General features: G+C 37.7%; 2 protein-coding genes across 2 annotated transcripts; both read right to left on the minus strand.

The window, feature by feature from the left end:
- Positions 1-12,103: 12,103 nt before the first annotated feature.
- LOC145784877 (uncharacterized) lies at positions 12,104-14,854 on the minus strand. The gene is made up of 4 exons (XM_082596712.1): positions 14,733-14,854; positions 14,044-14,264; positions 13,626-13,710; positions 12,104-12,764 (listed from the first exon to the last, which is right to left on the minus strand). The coding sequence occupies exons 1-4, from the start codon at positions 14,797-14,799 to the stop codon at positions 12,700-12,702; spliced, it is 438 nt and encodes a 145-aa protein (XP_082452838.1). The 5' UTR covers positions 14,800-14,854; the 3' UTR covers positions 12,104-12,699.
- A 6,817-nt stretch (positions 14,855-21,671) lies between these two features.
- LOC145784478 (tRNA-queuosine alpha-mannosyltransferase-like) lies at positions 21,672-23,710 on the minus strand. The gene has a single exon (XM_082596302.1). It carries the CDS (start codon positions 23,682-23,684, stop codon positions 22,569-22,571), a length of 1,116 nt encoding a protein of 371 aa, XP_082452428.1. The 5' UTR covers positions 23,685-23,710; the 3' UTR covers positions 21,672-22,568.
- Between the last annotated feature and the right edge of the window lie 340 nt (positions 23,711-24,050).

Below are 24,050 nucleotides of genomic sequence, written 5' to 3' on the forward strand. Positions count from 1 at the left end.
GAAAGTTTAAAAAGTATAGCCTAAAAAGCACTTTCCATATTATTGCGAATGACTATAACGACGGTACACAGTTGATCAGAACACTCATTTGTAATTCTGTATCCTGCAATTTAATTGAAGTTGCTTGTGTGCAAAATAAATGAAGTTTGTCTGTTCTAGATTTGACACTGTGAATAACATATTAATTTATTTACCAGGATATTTAAAGGGGATACGAAGGCCTTTTATTACGTCTGACAATAGAAGGGCTTCTGTTTATCATAAATAATATCTGTTTCTTGTAAAACGACAATTGGCACCAATAGTAATAATAAACCTTGTTATGATAACCTGTATGGCTACCGTATATTGCCATCAGGCATGGACATTCACTGAATGCTCATAATTAAAGTATATATACTTGTTAATTCAACTACCAGCATACCATAGCCTACTTGCTTTACACTTAGCCTCCTGTTCAGTCTACTGCAAAGGCTTTGTTAAGAAAAACAGCTTACTAGTCACCTTTCAACTGTCTTTCCAAACAAGATTTTTTAAATGTGCTCTACATAACATTTACTGACTTTCTTCTGTAGCTGACAGCTGACTGTATCAGCTGCACCTGCACTATAAAATTGTCTGCAATTTTTAAAAAAAACGCATGTTTAACGCGGTACCAACTACCGCCCTTCTAGTGTCGTGATAATAAGGCAAATAGGCAATCGCTGTAAGCCTTCATATCCCCCTTTTTCAGATATCCCTGGAATTCATAAACACAAAACACTCCATGAAAGAATGAATGAAACAGCTGAATGAAACAGCATACAATGAAACATGCTTCGCCTTCAAACTTTATTTATTTGAGCAAATTTGCATATTTTGCTGGGCAACACTTTAAATCACAGACAACGGCAAAAAGAATGAAAAAACACAATCATGACAAACACAAAATTTTAATAGTATAGCTTTGGTAGAGAGGTACTTTTTAAAAACCATACACAGACAATCGATAACAACTTAATAACATTGAATTGCATAATTCAAAATTAATACAGAAATGAAATAGATACATAATTTCAAACGTTTTCGGCAAAACTTTCTGCCCTCATCAGGAAAATATCTTAATTCATCTAAACAAAAGAATTATTCGTGAAATAATAGATCAAAGAAAACATTTCAAAATTGTAACTATTCGTCTATTTACAAAAATGCAAAATTCTAATTGGATTTGATTGATTTATCTCTTCATTGATTCATAAACGTAGCCAGGAGAGGCAAAAACGATAAAGTGGCCATGCCCCTTCACATTTCTAAAATTGAATCCTTGTTTTTTTTTATCTTTATCCTGCATTGCGGGAAAGCGGACTTGAGCGCTATGCATCGGTGTACGCCTACCGACATACACCTGACCCATGCTGCACCCGACGGCAATGTCTGTTTCCGGTTGTCTACTCTACTTATGACTTAAATTTGGTATTACCCATTACTCGAAATCGATCACTGAGTAGAGGCAATTATCGTGAAGTTTCTTGCCCAGAGAAACAACAGCAAGTGCGGGTGGCTGGAGTCGAACATGCAGGCTCTCGACTGCGAGCCCAACACGCTAAACACTCGGCCACTGCTGCCTGCTGCTGCATCCTCAATCATTATGTCTCATTTATTCATTTTTTTATAAAGCTTTACCAGCAGACGGACAGATATAAGGTCGGTCTTGATGACGTTTGGTCTCAATGGTTTTACCAGTTTTACTACTCCAATATGGTTTTCGCCATGAAAACGGGAGGCTATGGTGTGCTAACACAGTGGTTAAGTGCCCGACTCAAGATCAAGCGGCGCTGGTTCGGCTCTTTTGAGTAACGTATTTCAGGACTACTTTTCATTCAGCGGCACCTAGTGGATGGAATAGCTCACAGCCAACAGCACTTCAACAACTATAGAAATTTTACTCTGCGCCAACCGGCCCTGCGTCAGTGATTCAAAGCCTTTCTATAACTCCTGCGATTTTTACGTAGGCTAGGCCACATCGTTTCTACGTTCTCTGACGTCACCTACTATTGGTTCTGGAATCTATGTGGCCCTGCAGGCTCTTCATAGTTTATTCTTGCGTGTTTTCCACGGCGCCTTGCTTTTTCTCACTACCCTGACGATTGGAATTCCACAGAGTGCTGGGCCGCATTCTTGCAACTGCGTTAGCCTACATATAGACTACGGTAGGCTACATAGTTTTCTGCCATCTACGTTGTTAGCTTGATACGTGCCGCTCATAGTCGTACGAGCCAGGGGGCAGGGGGGGCATCCGCCCCCTGTTGTTTCAAAACGTCGCGAATTCGGGCAAAAATTGCTATATGAAAAGCTACAAAATTGAATGAATTAAGAAAAACTATAAATTAATATCTTTTATCTATGAAACTATAAGTAGCCTACAGCCTCTTATTTGCACAAGAAATGTGCCGCAAAATTTTTATTTAGCACGTTACCCGTATGGATGTATTGTATTGCATGGTGATCAAACTGTAGCACGAAATGCATTTGACCAACTGCATTATGTCAATTTGGGCAGCCACCAAAATATGTCTCTAATACTTTTGTGAAACTGCCCAAATCAAAACGCAAAATATGCTATATAGCTATCCTTTGAACATGTATATCCTTTGAACATGATTCTGTAAATTGCTCCTTAACAATAAGGTTTGCCAATCCATCTAGAGATTGTTCGGCCCCCGAAAGTTCAAACCTGTTTAACAAAAGGTTTCTTAGACGTTCAATAAATTGACCTGGGCTTTCGTGTCGTTCAGGCTTTGCCTCACGGAATCTTTGACGGTATCCATGCTCGGTAAAATTGTATCGCTTTAACAAAGCTATAACTTCAATCTGTCGTAGTCCATCGCATCTTCTTGTGAAAGTCTTGAGTATACATCAAGGGCTTGCCCCGACAACAACATGCTTAATTGAGTAGCCCACGCTGTCTTCTTCAACTTGGCTATTGTAGCATATCGTTCAAATCTTAACAAATAACTATCTAAGTCATCTTTATCCTCAACAAATGATGGCAAATCTGAACGTCGAGCTTGCGCTACAATAACATCTCGAACATTGTCGTTAGTAGAATTAGATCGCTCACCAATGTCCAGTTTTTGCCTTTCTAAATTAAGCCTTAACTTTTCCAATTCATATTGCGCTCTTCTTTCTTCAGCTTCTGCTTCACGCTGCGCCCGTTTCTCTTCAGCTTCTCGTTGTGCTCGTTTCTCTTCAGCTTCTGCTTCGCGTTGTGCTCGTTTCTCTTCAGCTTCAAGTTGCACCCGTTTCTCTTCAGCTTCTGCTTCGCGTTGTGCTCGTTTCTCTTCAGCTTCAAGTTCTGCTTTCCTTATTTCACGAGCAGCTCTTCTTTCTTCTCTTTCGTCAGCTTCTGGCTGAGCTTCTTGGTCCATTATCTTGTGATACTCTTCCATCACAAACTGAGACTTCTCATTGCCACTCAGCCCCATTCGTTCAGCCATGCTCTGTAAGTTTTCGATCATATCATTTTTGACGGTATCTGCCATTTTGACAGGTTGTTGATGATATATTCTTCTTTCGGTTTTATATTTCCCGAACGAGCTCCCAGAATGTCACGGTTTCTTTCTATCTCTTACCAGGAAAGAGACTTGGAAAGGTTCAATGACGTAGTTTAATGGGATATTACCGAAAGGCAGTCAATTAAACGTCGGATAGTTCTACTGGTGAAATGATAATGAAAATTCTTGAAGGACTTTAACGAACGGCTTCTCAAATAACGCTAATTTCGAACACAATTTATATCAGCACCAATTCTCATCTACTTACCCACTACCACAAAACACAACTCTCATAATCAACTCATAATAATACTTCATCAATTACACAAATTACACCACTATTTATAGAAGGTTGTTCGGTCTAGTAACTTCAAGGAGGTTACGTAATGTTACATCATAAGGACTCGATTGTTCTGTCAAGTTGCACTAAACGTAAACAAGTAAGTTTAAAGAAGCTTCCAGATTGTCACGTAGGGTAGAAGGTTCTAGAAAGTACGTTACATAATAAAGATTTTGCAATCACAGATCTATTGGTAAACATCCTTATAATGTCATGACAAACGACATTTGGCAATTGTGAAAAACAAAAGAACATTCCAGATTCGCACGTAGGGCAAAATGTTTTTGAAACACGTCGCATAATAAAGATCTCGCAATCAAAGGTTACTACAGGACAGTAACCGATAATAACCTATAGCATAGGAATTTTATAATCAAAACAGCACGTTCGGTCAAGATACAAAGCAGCCCGTCGCGAGACCTCCCACATTGATTGTGACAATCCATAAATGCATCATCTTGATTTGGGCAACTACAAAATATGAATTTATATAAATCTGGTGAATACTTTTATAAAATAATTCGGGTGGAGAGATTACAGTACTTTTTCAACCATAAACGGACATAGCTAAGCAACACCACAACATTTAACAAAAAAATTTTATACCTGTAAAATGTAATGTTAATGTTGTGGTGTTGCTTAGCTTTGTTTGGTTACTTTTATAAAACTACCCAAATTAAAATGATGCAGTTGCGCCCCAAAATAAAAAATATATATAATTAGTTTGTTTATGCAACTGCGTCATGTTAATTTCACCAACATTTAAAATGCTACTGCTGAAATATATAATCTCAAACCAATCATAATATATTCATTTTACAAAACAATTCGGGTGGAGAGGTTACAGTACTTTTTCAACCATAACCGTACATAGCTAAGCAATACCACAACATTTAACAAAAAAATGTTATAGGCTAAATGTTAAATGTAGCCTAATGTTAAAAAGGTATCTTCAAAGATGAATTCAGTTGTTCTATCTTGATTACTTTGGTAAGAATTTTAGCTAGCTGGGGATCTTGTTATGTTAGTTTTTCGCTGTAATCATGCACCGCATACATTATATTTGGGCAATTTCTATAAAAGCGTGCAGATTTGGGCAAATTTACGTTCTGCCCCCCCAAAATGGTTTGGTCTCGTACGGCTATGGTGCCGCTTATAATCAATGTGCCGTAGCCACACGCTTTAAATCAAGACGAGTTTCTTATACTGGAGCGACCAGTGTTTAGTTTTGCAACACTAATTCAATTCATTATGTAACAGTATGTAGCCTATCGATATATAGGCCTACCAGAGACTTAGAGCAGGGGTGGGGAACCTGCGGCCCGCGGGCCAAATGCGGCCCGCGTGACTGTTCCATGTGGCCCGCGTCAATATTTCTTTACCCAAAATATATTGAAACAACAGCTTAAAAAAGAGTAGGCTAGGCTCTGCATTCTCGGTATATTGCGAATGGCCTTCTATGACTAGTTAATCCATCATAGAAGGCAATTTGTAACAACAATGTGACCAGTTATTGTTAATCGGTCAGTTATGCCATTCGTGAAAAGTGTTTTGCAGAGTAGCCTACTTCTCAAATTAGCAAAATTTTACGTTGTATAATGGCTTCTGCAAAGAAAAGAAAGATTAGTGATGAAGGCACAATGTTCCAGAAAGATTGGACAAACTTGTACTTTGTTGAAGTAGCCTAAGTGGCAAACCTGTGTGCATTGTTTGTGGTAAATCTGTAGCAGCAAAGAAAAAATCACATTTAGAGCGTCATTATGACTCCTGCTATTTGAAACAGCTAGCAGGGCAGGCGAGGCAGGATAAGATTAATGTCCTTAGAAGAGAGTTACAAGCGCAGCAAAGCACTTTGTCAAGGTAGGCTACTGCAAACAGGATGAAGATATTGTCAGAACGAGTTATGAAGTTACCATACTGAACTGATAGCAAAGAAGCTGAAACCACATGCAGATGGAGAATTCCTGAAAGAATGCACTGTCACCGCTGTCAAGCTACTAGCTAAAATTTCGAAATTTTTAGTGGCCCGCCTGTGTTATTTCTCATTTTATGTGGCCCGCAATACTAAAAAGGTTCCCCACCCCTGACTTAGAGTATACTCATGTGCGCAAACGGGCTAGATACTTCAGCGTATCTAGATAGCAGTATGACCGATTGACCGTAGGCTATAGGCTAACTCCGCTAACAGTATATCAGTATAAGCCTACCAGTAGGCTATGCTGTAAGTGTGGTATGGGTATCAGTTTGCAAGTTAGATTCTTATCAGCGTTTGTTTGTTTGTTTGTTTATCTTTATCCTGCATTGCGGGAAAGCGGACTTGAGCGCTATGCATCGGTGTAGCCTACGCCTTCCAACATACACCTGACCCACGCTGCAGCCGACGGCAATGTCTGTTTCCGGTTGTCTACTCTACTTATGACTTAAATTTGGTACTACCCATTACTCGAAATCGATCACTAGGTAGAGGCAATTATCGTAAAGTTTCTTGCCCAGAGAAACAACAGCAATTGCAGGTGGCTGGAGTCGAACATGCAGGCTCTCGATTGCGAGCCCAACGCGCTAACCACTCGGCCACGGCTGCCAGCATGGCATGGTTTAATTTTGGGCATCAGACTGGTCATCTCCTTTTTAATCTGATGGTGTCAATTCATTTTCTCACTGCAACAAACTGCTACGCAAGAGTAGCATATTGATATTGTTCCATGGTCATTCTCACCACTATCGTGCTCAAGATGTCGCTGTTTGGCAGATTACTATAGGCCTACTAACAGTGCCGCTACACCTCCACAAGTATGCGAAACTGCCAGTAGCCTACTGTAGCCTATAACATATCAAGGCTTTGTCAGTCTGAGGATAAAGATTCAAAAACCAAACTGTTTATTTTAGTCAGTTTAGCTTGGTCAAAATGTGTAGCCTAACTTAGTCTAAGATTTCGAATTTTAAACGTTTAGTTAGCTCATAACATTGGTTTTGCATGTTATATAGTAAGTTTTTCTTCGACGGCAACACCTAAATAAGCAAAAAGCTTTCTTTTTTTTACAAAATTTCAATTTGCGGTCGCTGGAAACATGAATTTCACCCAATATTTATAGCCTACTTGTATTTCCGGCATCAACAAACATAGCCAATAATCTCCCGGCAACCACACTCAACAATTGAAAGCTTCATCCTTCCAATCTCGATAACCGGCCCTGCGTCAAAAGCCTCTACAAATATGCAACACTACCGAGAATAACTGATCAAGGCTTTGTTAGTGCGACTGTACAAGGATGAAGATTCAAAACCAACCAACCATGTTTGTGAAATCAAACCTTCAAAAAAATCCAAATAGCCAAACGAAAATAAATTTTAACCAGACCTTGAACTCTGACTTGCAAATACTTTGGCAATTCGGACACCAATGTAAAACTTAAATAAAAATAGAACTTGCAACCTTGGCTATTTAGCCTACTCTTCACATTGCTTGTCCTTGTCAATGAAATCGTCTGCAATGTCTCCAGGGGCGCCGGAACGATTTTTGGCTGGGGGGGGGGCAGGATTATGAAAAAAGGGCACTTTTGTTGCTGAAAGGGCAATTTTTTTTTAATTTTTAAGATAAGATATAGCGATAATGCTGATCTATCAGCTCATTATCGAGTAGCCTAATGGTAGGCTACAAGTGTCCAGTATACAAAGAACAATGGCACAGAAGGGCATCATGCTGTGTTGTAATGATGTAGACCAGGGGTGGTCAACTTCTCATTGCTTGCGATCGACTAGAAAGTGTCTTAATCACTAGTGATTGACCGGTCGGTCATGAAGTTTCCTGTGGGCATAGCATCTTTACTGTAAATGGATTTACATTTATCACACATTTGCCATCGTCAGCCGTCGTCGTTGGCTCAAGCTCGTGTCTGAGCATTGGTTTTGTCTTCAAGCTGCTGTGATGGAATAGACGTGAGCAAAAGTCATATTGTAGATGGAGAGTGTGGAAAGTGTTTTTTTTTGCTTTTCCTTTCAGATGTTTTGTTTATCCTAACGCTTTTGTTTCCTTTTTTTTCAAAACATTCCGTGCCATCCCTAGTTTTCTTTCTTCTGATTGACCTGTCACTGACAAGTTCTTCTTACGATCTCAGATCAATGCTGGCTTAGTTCAAGGATAGGCCTACTTTAGCTGATTTTTATATCGAAGTTTTGGTCTTCCAAGAGGCTTTTTTCTTGTCTCCAGTTTTTCACAGAGCATTAAGCTTATTCGAGAAAGCCTCGAGTCCATCCGTACGACATGTCCTGTCTAGCGAAAACAGTGTTACAGTAAGGTGACTTCTACGTAAACGCGATTGAGGATTGCATCTTTGGTGAAACTATCATCCCAACGAGTGCCTAGTAACCTACAAACCATTGTCAGTACCAGGGCCCGATTAACCATGAGGCACACGAGGCACAGGCCTCAGGCCCCCTGGTTTTGGGGGCCCCCAATGTTTTTACATTAGTATCGTAGGCGTAGGTGGTGAAAGTTGTTGTGCCAATGTGCCAGTGTGTGTACAGTTGTTATTTTTGAGTAACGATTTCAAATTGTGTAACGATTGCCAAATAGAATAACGATTTCAAATCGTCACGCTTCAGCGAATTTCGCTATGCTTCAGTAGAGCACTGCTGCTCTGCATCGAAAGCGATTGCCAATAGGAGCCTCTAAACTTTGCTGTGCCTCGGGCCTCCGTGAGCCTTAATCAGGCCCTGGTCAGTACTAAGCAGTAGGCTCTGTTAGTGTTTCAGCTCATTTAGTAGAAATGATTAAATGAGTGTTAGGCTGCAATAAACGCACGTAACAACTCTTGTAAGAATAACTAGCTTCTTCTTTTAACCCAAGCAGCAATCACACTGGAAGTTACTGCTTTATCTTTGCCAAGACACCTGCTTTTTATCCTTGTTACATGATAATCTGCTTTAATAGGAGTGTATGACAAGGATTTTTTATATCAACTGAAGCCCTGATTAAGTTTATTCAAACAAATAAATTGTCCGAGTTAATAGACGATTTTCCTCTCAGGACTATCGATATTAATTGAAAAACGCGCTTTTAAGAATCTTGTCAAGTCAACATAAAATCCGACGCGATCGACCAGTTCGGACTTGGAGATCGACTGGTCGATCGCGATCGACGTGTTGGCCACCCCTGATGTAGGCTAACCTACTGTGATAGAGAATTTTGTGTCGTGAATAGGCTATTACTTTGAGGCAGAAATGAAAAATTATAATTTAGTTAAAAACGAATAGCTGAAATTGTTATATCGTATTGCAAAATGTGCAGTAGCTTACATAACCTCAAATGGGCACCATTGCCCCCCCTGCCTCCCCATCTATAGAAAAAGTGAGGGCAGGGAGAGCATCCGCCCCCCTGCCCCCCCCCGATTCCGGCGCCCCTGAATGTCTCAAATCAACTAAACAAGACGAGCACGAAATGGATAGTGTAGCTATAAATTCAGAATCGGTTTAAGCTTTTAAAACTGGTACTAAACACATATGAATTGACGTCTCTCACGATCTCCGATATGTGTGTAGGCTACTTCAAATTCATTATAAAAATCAATTTCATTACCTAAATCTTTGGTTGTAGCCTAACTATAGTTTATTGACATTGTACACCACTGATGAAGAACTTACGACATAAAAATCGAAAAAAACGTGTAGGCTAGGGCTAGGCCTAACTCAATTGGTAGAAATAATTACAAATCTAGGCCTTCTTCAATAGCCTTGCCTGATCCAAGCATTGACGGCCTCGGATGAATAATTAATTAAACCAAGTATTCATACGATATGTTGTATGAATGAAAGAATGACTGTTTCTGTCTTGTCGTTAAATTGTTTCAGGTGAGTTTGCCTTTGTTTACCAGGTGCCCGCTTTCCAAAAAATGTATCAGTTGTAGAGAGATACCCTACTCTAGTTTTTGCTTTCTACACTGACAGCCAATATCTGGCCTAATTCTGGTAAAGATCTGGTCAGATCCGTACCTGATCTGGTAAAGATCTGGTCAGATCTGTACCGGATCTGGTAAAGATCTGGGCCAGATAAAGTGGCTGTCTTGGTTGTTACGGTTGTTACAAAGCCGAGACATTTATATTGTCTTGTTTTAATATTTTTAAACAGAGATCTGGTTTGGTTTACTTGCTGTAAAACTTCTTTGCAAGCCGTAATATTACGTTGCATTCTACGGAAGCACCACATCTCAAAAGCATTAATTTTTTTAGCCATTTTTATTGAGATATTCCAGGTTTCAGAGTTGCATTTAAAAATAGCAATTTAAAAGTCTAAACTTGTGGTTCTCAACCGGGGGTCCGTGGACCCCAAGAGGTCCGCGAAAGTTTCCGAGTTTGCAGCATGATTGATAAATTATGAAGTTTAAAAATTGATTGGTTGTGTTTTATTTGTGTATTACAGTGGTTTTCAAACTGTAGTCCCCAACGAACTGGGGAGATATCCTTTGAAAGTTTAAAGTTTGAAATTGCACAAAAGTTTGGTTTCCTAACTAAAAAAATATCATATAAATGAATCAATTTTTTAATAAGGCTATGTTCAACTAAATTCTTTTGAGACAGCAGTCTATTGATCAATGCCTAACTTCAAAATACAAATGTTAGTCAGCAATCTCTCACCACTCACAGTTTTGCAATAACAAAGATTAGGCTATAGCCTAACGAATTTAGGCTAATATTGATTAGAAATGAAAAAGGGAGCAATCCTTTGTAAAGGTCACAAAATTCTATTGATTTTTGATAAAATTTATAGAAAGACATCAAATCAACATATAGATTAGCCTACTGATTTTTGATGCTGTGTGCCAACATAAAGCTCATAACATAATTTCGTCAATGTCATCACTCGGCATAAGTGCGTCGAGAGTTCAGCAAATTCTTCTATGTGTGTCGTTTCGAAACTTATGAAACATTTGATTCCATTATAGGAGAAGTAATGTACGAAAATTTCAGATGAAAATTTTGTAAAGGTCCGCGACCGCTTCGAAGGAACCAAAAGGGGTCCGCCAAAACAAAAAGGTTGAGAATACTGCTCTACACCTTGTCATAAAGGAGATATTTTCTTTGCAAAGATTTGGTTTGATTTGCTGGAAGCTTATTTTTTCTTGAGTTGTTCTTATGTTGAGTTGTGTTTCACCCCTTGCATCCCAATTCACCACACTACCGATGTATTTAAATTTTTGAACCTGATGTTTAAAAATTGTTCCATTACTTTATTACTTTCACTACTTTATTATTGGCCTATTTCATTGTTTCATAAAAACATTGCTGGATCACATTATGTGAGCAACCGGTCTATATGCAGTGGCTCTTCCTCTATTGCAGTGGTTCTCAAACTGTGGTACGGGAGAGTCTTCCAGATGGCACGCGAGCAACTCACTGAAGTTACAAAAAGTTAAGATAACAATCATAAAAATTGCGAGAACTTTCAGATTACGCAACGTAGGCTACATTTTTATGTCATAGTTACTTTGTTTCCGGGGTTCAAGGCGAAGGGGGGTTCAGGAGATGCAACCGGGGTCTTCTGTTAGATGACCATCAAATCGAAATGCAAAAACTGTTTTGCATACTAATCCTTGTGCATGATTTTAGATGCGCTATTACTAGGGAAGCTATTCTTCGCATTGACCAACTGGTGAAAAAAAACTTACATCCATTAATTAATAGTTAATTTAAATGTGGTCCGGCAGCAAGGTTAATTGATGGGTCACTGGCGCTGGTCACCATTAAAACTAGATTAACGTCGTGTTTTTAACTCAAAATTAAAAAAGTTTAGACCAATTAGTAGGCTAGGCTATTAGCGGAATTGGTGGGTAGCATTTTATTCCCACATCTTCTTGTATATTACACCCTTGTTAGTAGACTACAGTTGAACTCGTTTATAGTGATTGACCTACTTGAAGGAAGCTTGGAAATAGTGTCACTGATACATAACCGAATTCCACTGCAGTGATTTTCAACCGATGTTCCACGAAACACTATAGTGTTCCGTGAAAGACAGTCAGATGTTTCGCAAGAAATTTATTAATTTGAGTAGTGTTTCATTGGAGCACCGGTCAAAAATCACAAGAGCTTCGCGTTTGTCTTTCTGCAATTCCTGCCCGAATACTAACTTTGGCCTCATCCAAACAGGCTCAGATATCGCACTGAAAAATACTAAAAGTAAATAAATTGTTGTTATGTTGTTTATTTTATAATATCATTCTAAATTTCATTTGGTGTTTAGCAAGATTTTTTAATGCATTGCTCGACCGTGGCTCGGAAAAGGTTAAAAAACACTGTTCAACCTTATCGTCAACAGATTAGATAATGTCAATTTCTAAATAATGAAAAGTGTTTGTGATAAAGATTGGACTCTATCATAAATCATGCTTTGGCAATGATAAGTCATGTGCGTACAAACACTGAAGAAATAAAAATGTCAATTGCAAATATATGTCTATCTTTTAAACATGTAAGACTAAACTGTGTGCATTGATACCGTATAAACATGTAGGCTACACAATTATAGTCACCGTTTGCCAACTTTGCAGCTTTTCTTCCAACGACACTCAATAGTATACACATGTAACTTAACAACAAAAGTCGCACTTTCTTGGATATTTATAGGTTAATGTCAATAACAAAAAAATGTTTTAGTTAAGGCTTACTAGCCTATTTATATTTTATTAATGACGTTGATGCTGTCTCATGGTTGTTGACTGGTTTTGTTTTGTCATCTCTGTGACTGCATGGCTCCCTCGCTTCAACCAAAGTAAGTTGGTTGTGCCAGCTTGGGATTCAGTGATCGAGTTCTTCTTCATGGATATTGTTTGTTTACGCAAAGTAGCTCAAAGTGCCTCCACATTTGAAGTCGTAGCGACAGAGTAAGCACCTTACTCCTAAAATAGAAAAAGAGTGCTTTGAAGACTTTTGTTTATCAACATAGGCTATTTTTTAATTTAGGCCTAAAACTTAGCCTACATAAAAATGTTTCCAAGCCATCTTTTAAAACTATGTGACCGTTTTTGCTTCTTTATGAGAATTTTTATTGTCATATTGAGAAAGCCTCTATGAAAGTTTAATCCTAGCAGTTTCGCATAAGCTACTTGTAGAGGCTTTGAACTACTGACGCATTGCCGGTCACCGTGAATTTAGTTTTACCTGCCTCACTCAGATCGAGGCTATTCCCGCGTTAGTAACTGGCCAGATGCAAATAACTTTGCACTTGTTCACAGTAGCATTGGATTAATTCCATAAAATTACTTTTCTGTAGACCTACAATTAGCCTAGCAGCTGGCCTAGCAATTACAACTAAAATTTGATGTTTTGTAACGGACACCTGTCTTTCACCATCTACAAATAAGTACGTTATTGTCTACAACTCCATATTCGGACAGATTTATTGGCTTTGAAAAATTAAATTGAAAACACAGGAAGATAAATCTTGAAAAACCTTTTTGCCATCCACCCAATAACAAGTTTACACATTCCAAATACAGCTTCAAATCAAAAGTGGGAAAAATGATAAATAGATGTGGTTGGCTTAAAACGAAATGCCAAATGAAGTAGGCTAGACTTAATTGTATATCGCATTTCATCTTTAGCAAGTTGTGAAAACAGAAATTATCAGAATCTATGGAAAATTGAACGTTTTGGCTTTGAAATTTTATAAGGTCACCAAATATTAAATTCTGTTATGAATAGATAAAGTTACGGTATTTTGTAAAAATTGTGCTCACAAAGATCGATTTTAAACTTACCTTTTCGCTTGAAATCTCCACATTGTTTGTTAAATCTTTCTGTAAAGCTGTTGTAAATGCAGAAATTATCGCACAACACAAGCACCTGCGTGAATTTTTATCAGATGATTATGATAGGTCGATTGATTGATTGCCATAAATTAAACACATCTAAACTACAGCACTTTATCAGTTTATAAAGCGTCACATACACAGACAACAAAAACCCGTCATTTTTTTGTTGATATAAAGTCTGCAGACATTGAATCGATGTAAAATTGAAGTATTTTGCTGCTTGGGTAGTGGTTGCCAATCTGGGGCTCACAAACATATATTGAGATCCATGAAAACATAGATTTTAAGAAAAGCATACAAAATTTATATATTTTCAGAAAATATCATTTATTGGAAAAAAATACAAAATTAAAACATCTCTTACGGTTTTGCTTTTTTTGGTAGTTGTGGTCGGAGCTGGGGTTGTTGTAGGCTTCATAGTTGTAGTTGGTTTCATGGTTGTTGTTGGTTGAGTTGTCGTTTTTGCTACCGTGGTGGTTAATGGAACAACGGGGCTGAACTTGTCCTTGCTGTTTGGCTCAAGAGAAGCCGGGGCTCCAGAACGCAGTTTCAATAGATATCTTTCCAACAAACTTCTTAGAAGCACTGAAAAAACAAAAAAAAAATTGTTGCAAAAAAATTGCCATTGTATTGCTATACACGAACAGTGCTTCTGTATTGTTTTTTAATGTAGTTTAGGGCGTAGGCGTCTATGAATATTAACTTTTAAGGCTGGCTTCCATGTCAAGTTTTTACAAAAAAAAGGATACCTCATACGTAACGCTATCTAAACATATGAAAATAATACTGAAGAAACATTCAGAAATCACACTTCCATATCAAGGTTGAGTGGCTTAAGTCTACTAAGTTTTTATTTGCGAAACTTGTTACGAATAGCCTACATAGTAGACTAAAAACTTAAGTTACTACAAGCTAGCTAAAAAGTTTATTGAAGTAGGCTTGGTTTAAAAACAATGTAGGTGCTCACAAAACTACCATGGCCTTAATTTAACCGTTGTAAAGTTGGCTAAAAATGTTAAACCAAACAGAAATAAATATTTATGAAAGATTTACCGTTATTGACTTTTCCGCTAACTATGGTGATAAATCCAAAAATCAAAACCATTTTTAATAAATCCATGGCAATGCAACAACGATATATTCTTTATAAAGTTTAATTTGTTCTTCTAACTTTTCTGCGTCAGTGAAACGAAGCAACTGTCACCTTAAGTCATGTAACCACGTTGTTATATTTGACAATTATCTTTCTTACGTTGAACGTCAGAGGGCGTGGGCAGTAAAACTACCATCTCATTATTTGATAAACGAGACCCAGAAATTTAAATTACTGAAAACAAGCCGCCATTTTTCTACACGTACAACGACGTTTGCTAGTCTACGTGGCACCTGTTCCAACATTCCACAATCAAAAGTAATTTGCTTTAGCTGTCTTTTCCAAGGTTAACCTACAATCTTACTGGTAGCTTACGTAACTAAATCCTAACAGGCCAATATAATCTGTGCAATGCATCTCAATCTTTATTCTTTTCCACTCAGCCTGCTGACCCAATTCATATAAATCTCTCTACTTTTGGCCCAGTAATTAGGCTGGATTTATTCCAGTACAATATTTTTCTTTGTGAGCTGCGAGATTGCGCAAAGCGTCATTACCAGTAAGCCACGGTGCAAATTCGATTAAAATAGAGCTGCGGTCAGCAACGCGTCTAGTAAAAAAATGGGTAGGCCTACGACACTAGTTTTCATAAAAGCATTGCAAGAAAAAAAGTACCGCAGCTCTTCAGGTGAAGCCAAATCTCCAGTTTTAAAAGGACGGAATCTCAGTTTGGGGAGAGAGGAGTCTATAGAAGTTTGAGTTACCGTACGAAAAAGAGTCACATAACTCAGTAAGCCTATGTTATAAAGCCATAATAAACTTTATTTCATGATTTTTTGTTTCGTAATTTTTCTCTAATCAAATGAAATTTCAAATTAATTTTCAAGAAAAACTTAATGTCGCGTTTTGAATAAAGTAAAACCCAAAATGTCTGTTCAACATTTTATTTACTTTAAATTTCTTGGGCTCCCGAAACTTAAAGCCTATTACCAAATTTTGCGCCACTGTAAATATCACATGTCTCATAAACAAGTTCAACTTTTGTAAAAATTTTTATAGTTGAATAAGCCCATGTTATAATCAAACAAGTGGCCAATTAGTTTAGAAAAGAAGTGGCTTTTTAGCAAATGGGCCTACAGTAGAACTTGAAGATGACGGACAAGCGTTTTTCATTAGATGTATAAGCTACTGCGCTAATGTTATTTACAGAACATTTTCAAAGCGAAAACAACATGCTGTATTTTTTTTATGCGCCTTGATATGACAAATCGAATTAAAGTGTGAAGAATGGTGAACACTTTTTATGCGACGATGGAGATTGTAGATAGACATCTTTCTGTCTGCAACGGATTTCTCTGCAATGATGCATGAATCCGTTGCATGGGCTACAAGGTATACTATCGCGTCCATCGGCCTATCTTTTTTTTTGTCAAAAGAACTTTTATATACCTTGTGTAGCCTATGCAATTTCAGAGCCGATAAAAGCAAAACGAATAACACTAAATTTAGAACAAAGAGTGGCCTAAACTTTCTGCACTATAGATTTCACCACACATACGATCCGTAGCAAGCCGTTTCGTTTACAGTAGGAGTGCAAACTTTCTTAAACTTATAGCCGGGCCAAATCAGCGCATTCGGGATAGACCTCGGGCACGTGAAGAATTTAAATTATTAAAAATCAGCACAAAAGTTTTCAAAATCGATTTACGGTGAATTTCCAACCTGACTTGCATTCTCAACCAGATTCATTTTAATTGAAATCGCTGCAAGGAAAAAATCGACCACTCCCGCTAGTGGGGACAAAACTGAATTTGAATGATAATTTTGTGAGATGCTGGCAAATCCGCTGCCGCAGGTTTCACAGCCCTACTTTATAGCATAGGCTACGTCTAGGACTCTAGGTCATAGTCTTCATTCAAGCAACGTGTTTTTCAGATGAAATACTATCGGCAAGATAGCCTATTACCAACCCCATTCGGTCACGCGTCATGTTTAAATCTCGACAGGTCCTTTATCAGATCATTATTTTAAGTTGTTTTTTCAACCTAGCAAAATGAAATTGATAAGAGAAAGGCTCACCTGGTGTGAATCAACATAAAAACAAAACCATTTGCTACGTAACCTACCTCCACGTAATCTAAAACTGGACAACACTTATTAGATCTATATCAAGATACAATGTAAACGACAGGGTACATTTCCTTCAATTACTGGTAATTATCACCCTCAAACTTGGAATTTCAGTGCAAGAGAAGGCACGTACTTGGTTTGTTTGGCTGGTAACTTACAATCAATAGTTGATTGTTAGTTTTATTTGTTTAATCATTATTTAGAGAAAGTAAAAAAAGGATTGCCAGCCGCAGATTAATTGTAAAAACTTAGCCCAAAAACAAAATTCACAGAAATTTAAATTGAAGTAAATTTCTGTCTTGGAATTTTATAAATATCACCAACGCGCGCCATGGATGCCTTATCATGGTGACGATCAGGAAGGTTGTGTTACAAAGCTTCTTTGATCGGTAAGCAGGAAAGTAACTTAATAAGCTATTAGAGAATACGATGTTAAAATGTGAGATGATTTCTGTAAAGACGTATGATAAAGCGTTTTGAAAAATCCCTTGAAAAATATTTATATGACGTCGATAAAGATTGACAAAATAATTTTCACGGACCACATATACCGCAATCAAACAAAAGTGATTTGCTAAATTGAAGACAGGTTTAACGCCTAGATCAGGCCGGTCGTTCAAGGGCGCCATAACACTGTTGAGTGTGGACCACGTGCGCCTCACAGTTTTTTTTTAATTTTTGTGCTAGAACCTGTTTCAATATCACATGACGTCATGGTTTTACTTTTCTTCACTCTCTTATACAGTGCAACTTTATCCACGGCGTTTTTGTCAACCCATATAACGCAGAACGATGGCGAAAAACAACTTCCTCATCCAGAGACGTCATACGACACTTTAAAAACCGTCACGGGCGCTTTCCTAATTCAAGCGGTTGTGCGTAGTTATTGACAACCTTCAAGCACGACGTTGTGCAAGGTGACGTTCATTTTGTTTGATGCTAATTAATCAGCGACAGACGATCTCAGGAGCTGGTATACAAGTCCCCCCCCTTGGTAACTCATGACAAAGAGAAATTGACCAAAACATGTGGATTGAAGTGTGTGAACAGTAAAGCAAAGGTAAAGTAGTTTCACCCTATATGTTTGGTCGAGTCCTGTCTTTGTCATGAGTTACCAGGGGGGGGGGCTTGTATACCAGCTCCCGATTTCAAATATAGCTGACCGGGAATGGGATGGAATCATGGAAGACAGATTTTGGGATGGAAGATGGAAAATGTCAAGGATGGAAAGAAATGAGACATCTTGATGATGGGATGGAAGACAATCTTCCATCATTAACTTTCTAACGCTTTATCAAGACATGCAAAATATTACGTTGCTTGCTGAAACAATTCGAACGGTACGTTCAAACAATAATTCAAACGGTACGTAATCCTTAGGAAAATACTGCTGTTAAATTTAGCCTATGGTTTTTAGGTTTATTTGTGGCATACTCAACGCGGATATCAAAATGTGAAGATGGAAGAGATTTCTGAGATGGAATGAAAGATGGAAAAAACGTCTTCCATTCCATTCCCTGATGGCTGAATGGCCTCTATGTGAAGTTAGCGTTTGAACAAGATTGACAACAATGCAAAATAGCTTACACGCCTGGTATCAGCGTCAAGGTAATGTTTCAGGCCTCTAAGCTTACGGCGGCCTTAGCCGCCGAGAAGTCGTTAAATAATCTCCGAAACTACCGCGCTGGTAAGCCATGTTTGGTCACCCCCTTCTATTTCTCCACTCAGTTACCAGACAACAAAAATCGTCATTTTTACATTGATTCAACGTCTGCAGACGGTATTTTAACCTTTTTCTCCACTTGCTTTCGCATTTTAAACTTTTTTCTCCGCTTCGGGATTGAAAGTGAAACTTTTTTTTCTTCACTTAGCCTTCATTCGCAACCTTTTTTTTACAAACAAGGCAAAGTCTCGCACACGCCGACGAGAAATATTGCTGGTAAACGTTTCGCAAAAAGTATGAGCGTCAACCTGTAAAAACTCAAAGACTAGCTCTAGTCTACTCTACAGTACATCCACTGGGGAAGCAGTACATTTAAACACAACTGCAAATATATTTCAGGGCTTGTCTTGTTCTTACCCATTTGAACGCAAAACACGATACTAATTAACGCATTTTTAGAAACGCAAATTTTTACAGATTTTTGACTTTGGCTGCCGAGCGCCAGAGTTTGGCCGCCGAGAAGAAGCTCTGGTAGGCCATGCTTGGTCGCCGGATAAATAAAGGAGCTTAGAGGCCTGAGTATTATTGATAAAGATTCAATCCCATCACAATTTGCATAAACACATCAGAAAACAGCTGATAAAAAGCTGTCTTTAGTCGGTTACTGACGCCTTTATTATGTTGAATAGCCGCTTTCATCAGATGTATGAGTCCTCCAATGCCACGATTTAACAGCACAGTATCCGCCCACTGGAAATAGGGTTACTGACATCACATTACAGTGTTGGTAAAACGTGTAATCTCTAGTATCTCTCGCTGATATCTTGCCTTGTAGAACCGACGGGCGACGGGAACATAAATATGCACAGGTTCAGCGAAACGATCAGACGCGACAAGAAACTCTCGTATGACCGACATCCTCCTTTCCTTCCAAGCTTCCAGATCTCGGTTACTTTGCTGCTGGCTATCCCTACGCCTCGGCGGGTCTCTTTTGTGCCTGAAAATGAAACGTGTCAGTAATCACCTAATTGTAGGTTTAGTATTTTTTCTGAAACTTCAGAAGGTTGAACTTGACGATGAAAAGGAAAGACTAGATGTCTGGATAAAGTTCAAGTTCAAATGGTTGGCTAAGTTGATGAAGTCTCGCAATAGAAAATAAATTTTAGTGTGCAACTAGGATAGGACCAAAGAAAACCCAGTTACGAAGCGGTTCCAAAGTTCAAAAGCAAATACTCAGATGAATAAATAAAACACGAAGATTAACTGAAGCAAGTGCTACGGCTCAAAATTTTACAAAAGTAGATTCAACTGTTTGACAACATGGTGGCTGAAAAAATGTTAAAAATTATTCTTTTTGTTGCTTCAACCATGGCCACCTAAAGATACTGCCTGATTTGTCACATTTTGCAGAAATTTCCAGGTTTTTCTAACTTTGGGCGAACGTTTAAATAAACCATAAACAGACATAACTCATGTTCATAACTCGTTTAAATAAATTTTTATAAAAATTAGATTTTTACGCTTTCTTTATTCTTTTCCCCAGATGACACAATAGGTTTTAACATTCTCACATGTTGAAAAACAAAGAAAATTCGATTTCGAAGATCTTAGTCAGACTGTTAATTTTCAATAACAGTCTGATTTTGCGTTTTTCAACTTACTTTTTCTCGTTTGCTACTGCTTTCCCAAGGCAACAAAAAAGTTTTATGTCATTAGGAAACCGCAAAAGGTAAAAACATCTCAAAAAATGTCAGTCAAGCACTAGCAGTAGCTGTAATCAACATCTGCAAAATGTGACAAATCAGGCCGCATCTCCAGGTGGCCATGCTTCAACTTAGCGGGAATAATGTGCAGCCTATGTGGCGTGAGGCGGAAAGATTATGGTTAAAAAGCATGGTTTACCTTTAAATAAAACTGCATCAAATATACAAAAAAATTAAAAATACCGCATAGGCCATTGCTTTCTGAGAACCAATCCCGCACTGAAGCTCATAGTAAAAATCTACAATGCATTCATTTGCTAAAGCGACTGTGCGCTAAAACAATTAGCGCTATAGCTCAGTCTAGCGGAAATTTGAAAGCGCAAAGCGGGTGCAGAAACAAGAAATTTCAACCGAAATGAGTAAAATATCTCTAGCAAAAATGCCATCACAATACATTCAATACAACCATAAAAATCCTTTAAAGGGTTTAAGCTCTTTAAACTGAACGCTAAATACACATAATTTACCAGTTATTCTACGAGGCACTCACTTGTTGCTGTTGATGAATTTGTATGTCAATGTAGTCCTCTCTTAATTCGTCCTTGGCAGGTTGCAGATGCTGTTCCCTGACTGAGTCTCGGACCGCTACGGTTGATCGTAGTATTTTGATGAAGTAATGCTATCTACGAATCTTGATCGACGATCGTCATTTCATCCACTGCAGGAGCGAAGCAATTCTTCATTCATTGCAATCACAGAAAATCAAAAGTTCAAGTGCGTTGGTGTTGCTTTTGTATATTTATGCAAAGAAATTTATTCTCACACGAACTTTTACCAGACATGTAACCGAGTCGTTCATATCAAGCATTGTTGTGGGTTTGACACCTGTCAGAAGATACTTCATTTTCTTGATTTTGTATATTTATAATACTGTAGTGCTAAATAATCATACTCAGTCAGCAAATCAGTCCTTTTTACAATTATTTAACGTTTGCAAACAGTGAATCCATGTAAAAAAGCGTGGCGAGGGTATATACCATATGCGAACTTCCATATTTTATGTTGTTTTTGCAAATCAGGATATGTTAATCCGAAATTTCTTTTGGGACAGACTGCTGAACTTGTTTTGTACAATTCCATTTTTGCCAAGCTATAACGGCACGTCCAAGTTTTTCCTCTGATTCGTTGAACCGTCAATGGTTCAATTTTACTTTTTTTCATACCTTTAAAATTCACCTGAAAATTTAATGCAATTTAAAATGCTTTCCAGCAGATGAAGAGTCAAAATGTGGTTGACCAGTGGGAATGGCACAACATCAATTTTTCATGCGCTATCGTTAAAAACAAATTTATGCAAGCCATGATATAGTTAAACACAGAGGTGTGTTATAACTATATCACGCTACTTTTGTCTTACACTGACATGGGAAAGGACTTTGTGAAGACAAAATGACCTTGAAAACGAAGGATACCATTCGTTTGCCATGCCATTACAACGTCATTATAGAAAACAGTGGAAACCCCTTTCGAGGTAAAATTTATTGTTACGCATCTTTCAAAATTACGGGTATTTCCAAATGCGAGTCCTGCTCTTTGGCTTCAGCACTGGAAAGAATGATGCATGGTGTTATGCTTTTTAACAGACTTTTTAAATCTGCACTGGTCAAGATCAAGAACTGACTTCAGTCTAAAAAAAGTGCCTCTTTAATTGACTTTTCTTTCCGTATCGACGTTTCATGCAATGGCACCAAAGCACCAAAACATTCATCGTCGGACTCGATTTGGCACCACTCTTGTCGGTATCAACGTGACTTGATGTTTCCAGTAATAGTCAAATGATTTTTGCTTTGATTTTTTTCACGCATTGTTTCATAAAAAAAAATAGTTGTTTTTTTTCACAAAGTAGCGGGTAGCGGAAGTGCGACTGAAAGAAATGTAGCGACTCCCCGCTACATTTGAACAACAGTAGCGCCCCTCCTCCAACAAAAACGTAGCGCCGCTAGTAGCACGCTACTGCCTACCTCTGATAACACATAGGCTATTGTGTCGAAGTATGTCAGACTTACATAAACAAAAAACATTTTACAATAAGGCATTGCCAAATCATAAAGTTACCTCTAATCTGCAATTTAACAAATCAATAAACTTTTGCAAAATTATTTTCAATTTATTCCAATTGTCTAATGAAAACTGCACCGTGTGACTGCACTCTAATGCAGCTATCATACGAAAAAGCAGGGTGCAACACTTCAAAAATAACCTCAGTAATATAGTCTATATACTTTTGCCCTAAAAAAACATCAATGTGTTGATAGCAATGACATGTACTTTGATTTAAGATTAGTCCATGCAAATCGATCAAGGTCAAAGCTTGCTTCACTATAATGCTTCTTTACGAGAGTCTTGTTCTTAGAATACTGTCGTAGTTTTTTGTAAAGTTGTTGGGTTGTATTGTAAAGACAGGATGAAGGAAATATTTCTGGATAAGAAAGGCGATTCGGGCACAGTGGAAAGCAACCTAAACTTACTGCCTCAACCATTGAAACACCAAAAAATTCATGTAAAGCTGTGGAGACAACCACATCACATGAAGATAAAAGTTTAAAATATGATTGTTTGTCTTCTAAAAAACCCCAATGTCTGATATGATCATTACCAAGATTTTCCTTTGCTTCTTTAAAAACTGAAGGGATTTCAGAATATTGCTCTCCTAGAATGCATACTTGAAATTGCAAATTGTTGTCCCTCATTTGATAAAGTATATTGAAAAAAGATTCAGGGTCTTTGTCGTGCTCCCAGCGATGAGTCCAGGCAATTTGCAGCACATCATCACTTGGAAGAGAGTTTTTATGGTGACATGATCCAGGTGGCATATATTCTATTGGAAAATAAAGCACTTGGCATTTTGGTCGAATATCATTTGGCAAATTCTTTGGTTTTTCTCCAGGCATTAGTTTTAAAAAACTATTGATCTTTGACAGAAACGACTCCATGTTATAGGATGAATTGAAGACAACCACATCTGCCACTACTGCTGTCATAATTTGATTGTATCCATACTGAAAATCTCGATCTTTCTTATTTTGCACAGGATACTCAAGTTGATTCTCATGGAAGTAAACCACTTTTTTACACTTTGACAATTGAGTGCAAAGTCCCAATAGTTCACACAAGTTCAATACAGAGCTACAAAATAAAGTTTTGTAGCATTTTCTTGAATCAATGTTTGGAAATAAACTAAATGCAGAGGTCCGAGCTTTCCAATGCCATTTTTTAGCAGGTAACGTGTGTAAGTCAAAAGGAATTAACTTTTTTTCTAAAGCAGCAATAATAACATCAATCAATACTTTATGAGACCCCCCATAAAATGGCTCCAGTATAAGAAGTTCAGATTGAGCACAATCATTTCCATTCATTATTTAGAAAAATTTGCAAAGCATGATTTACCAGTAGCTAAATCTATAAAATAAACCACAAATTTAATTGCATTACTTTAAATAAGTCCACCTGATATACATTTTATCATGGCAAAATTTTTGGTATTAAACTTTACCAGGTTTAGCTACCCTATACTACATCTGGTCATTGCAGGTAGCTTATAATTAAAGCATAACTTCACATAGAAATTTAAGTAGTCAACGTGTTAGAATTGAAAGGAATAGGAAATATAATAATACAATTGAGCAGTAAAGCATAACAAACTTTTATATGTGCTATTTTTGGTACGGTTTATACTTTTGGCATAAAACTTAAAAGGTTTGCCATTCTACAGTATTGCTTTA

The sequence above is a fragment of the Aplidium turbinatum genome, chromosome 15, assembly GCF_918807975.1.
Source record: "Aplidium turbinatum chromosome 15, kaAplTurb1.1, whole genome shotgun sequence".
In the NCBI taxonomy this organism is placed as follows: Eukaryota; Metazoa; Chordata; class Ascidiacea; order Aplousobranchia; family Polyclinidae; genus Aplidium; species Aplidium turbinatum.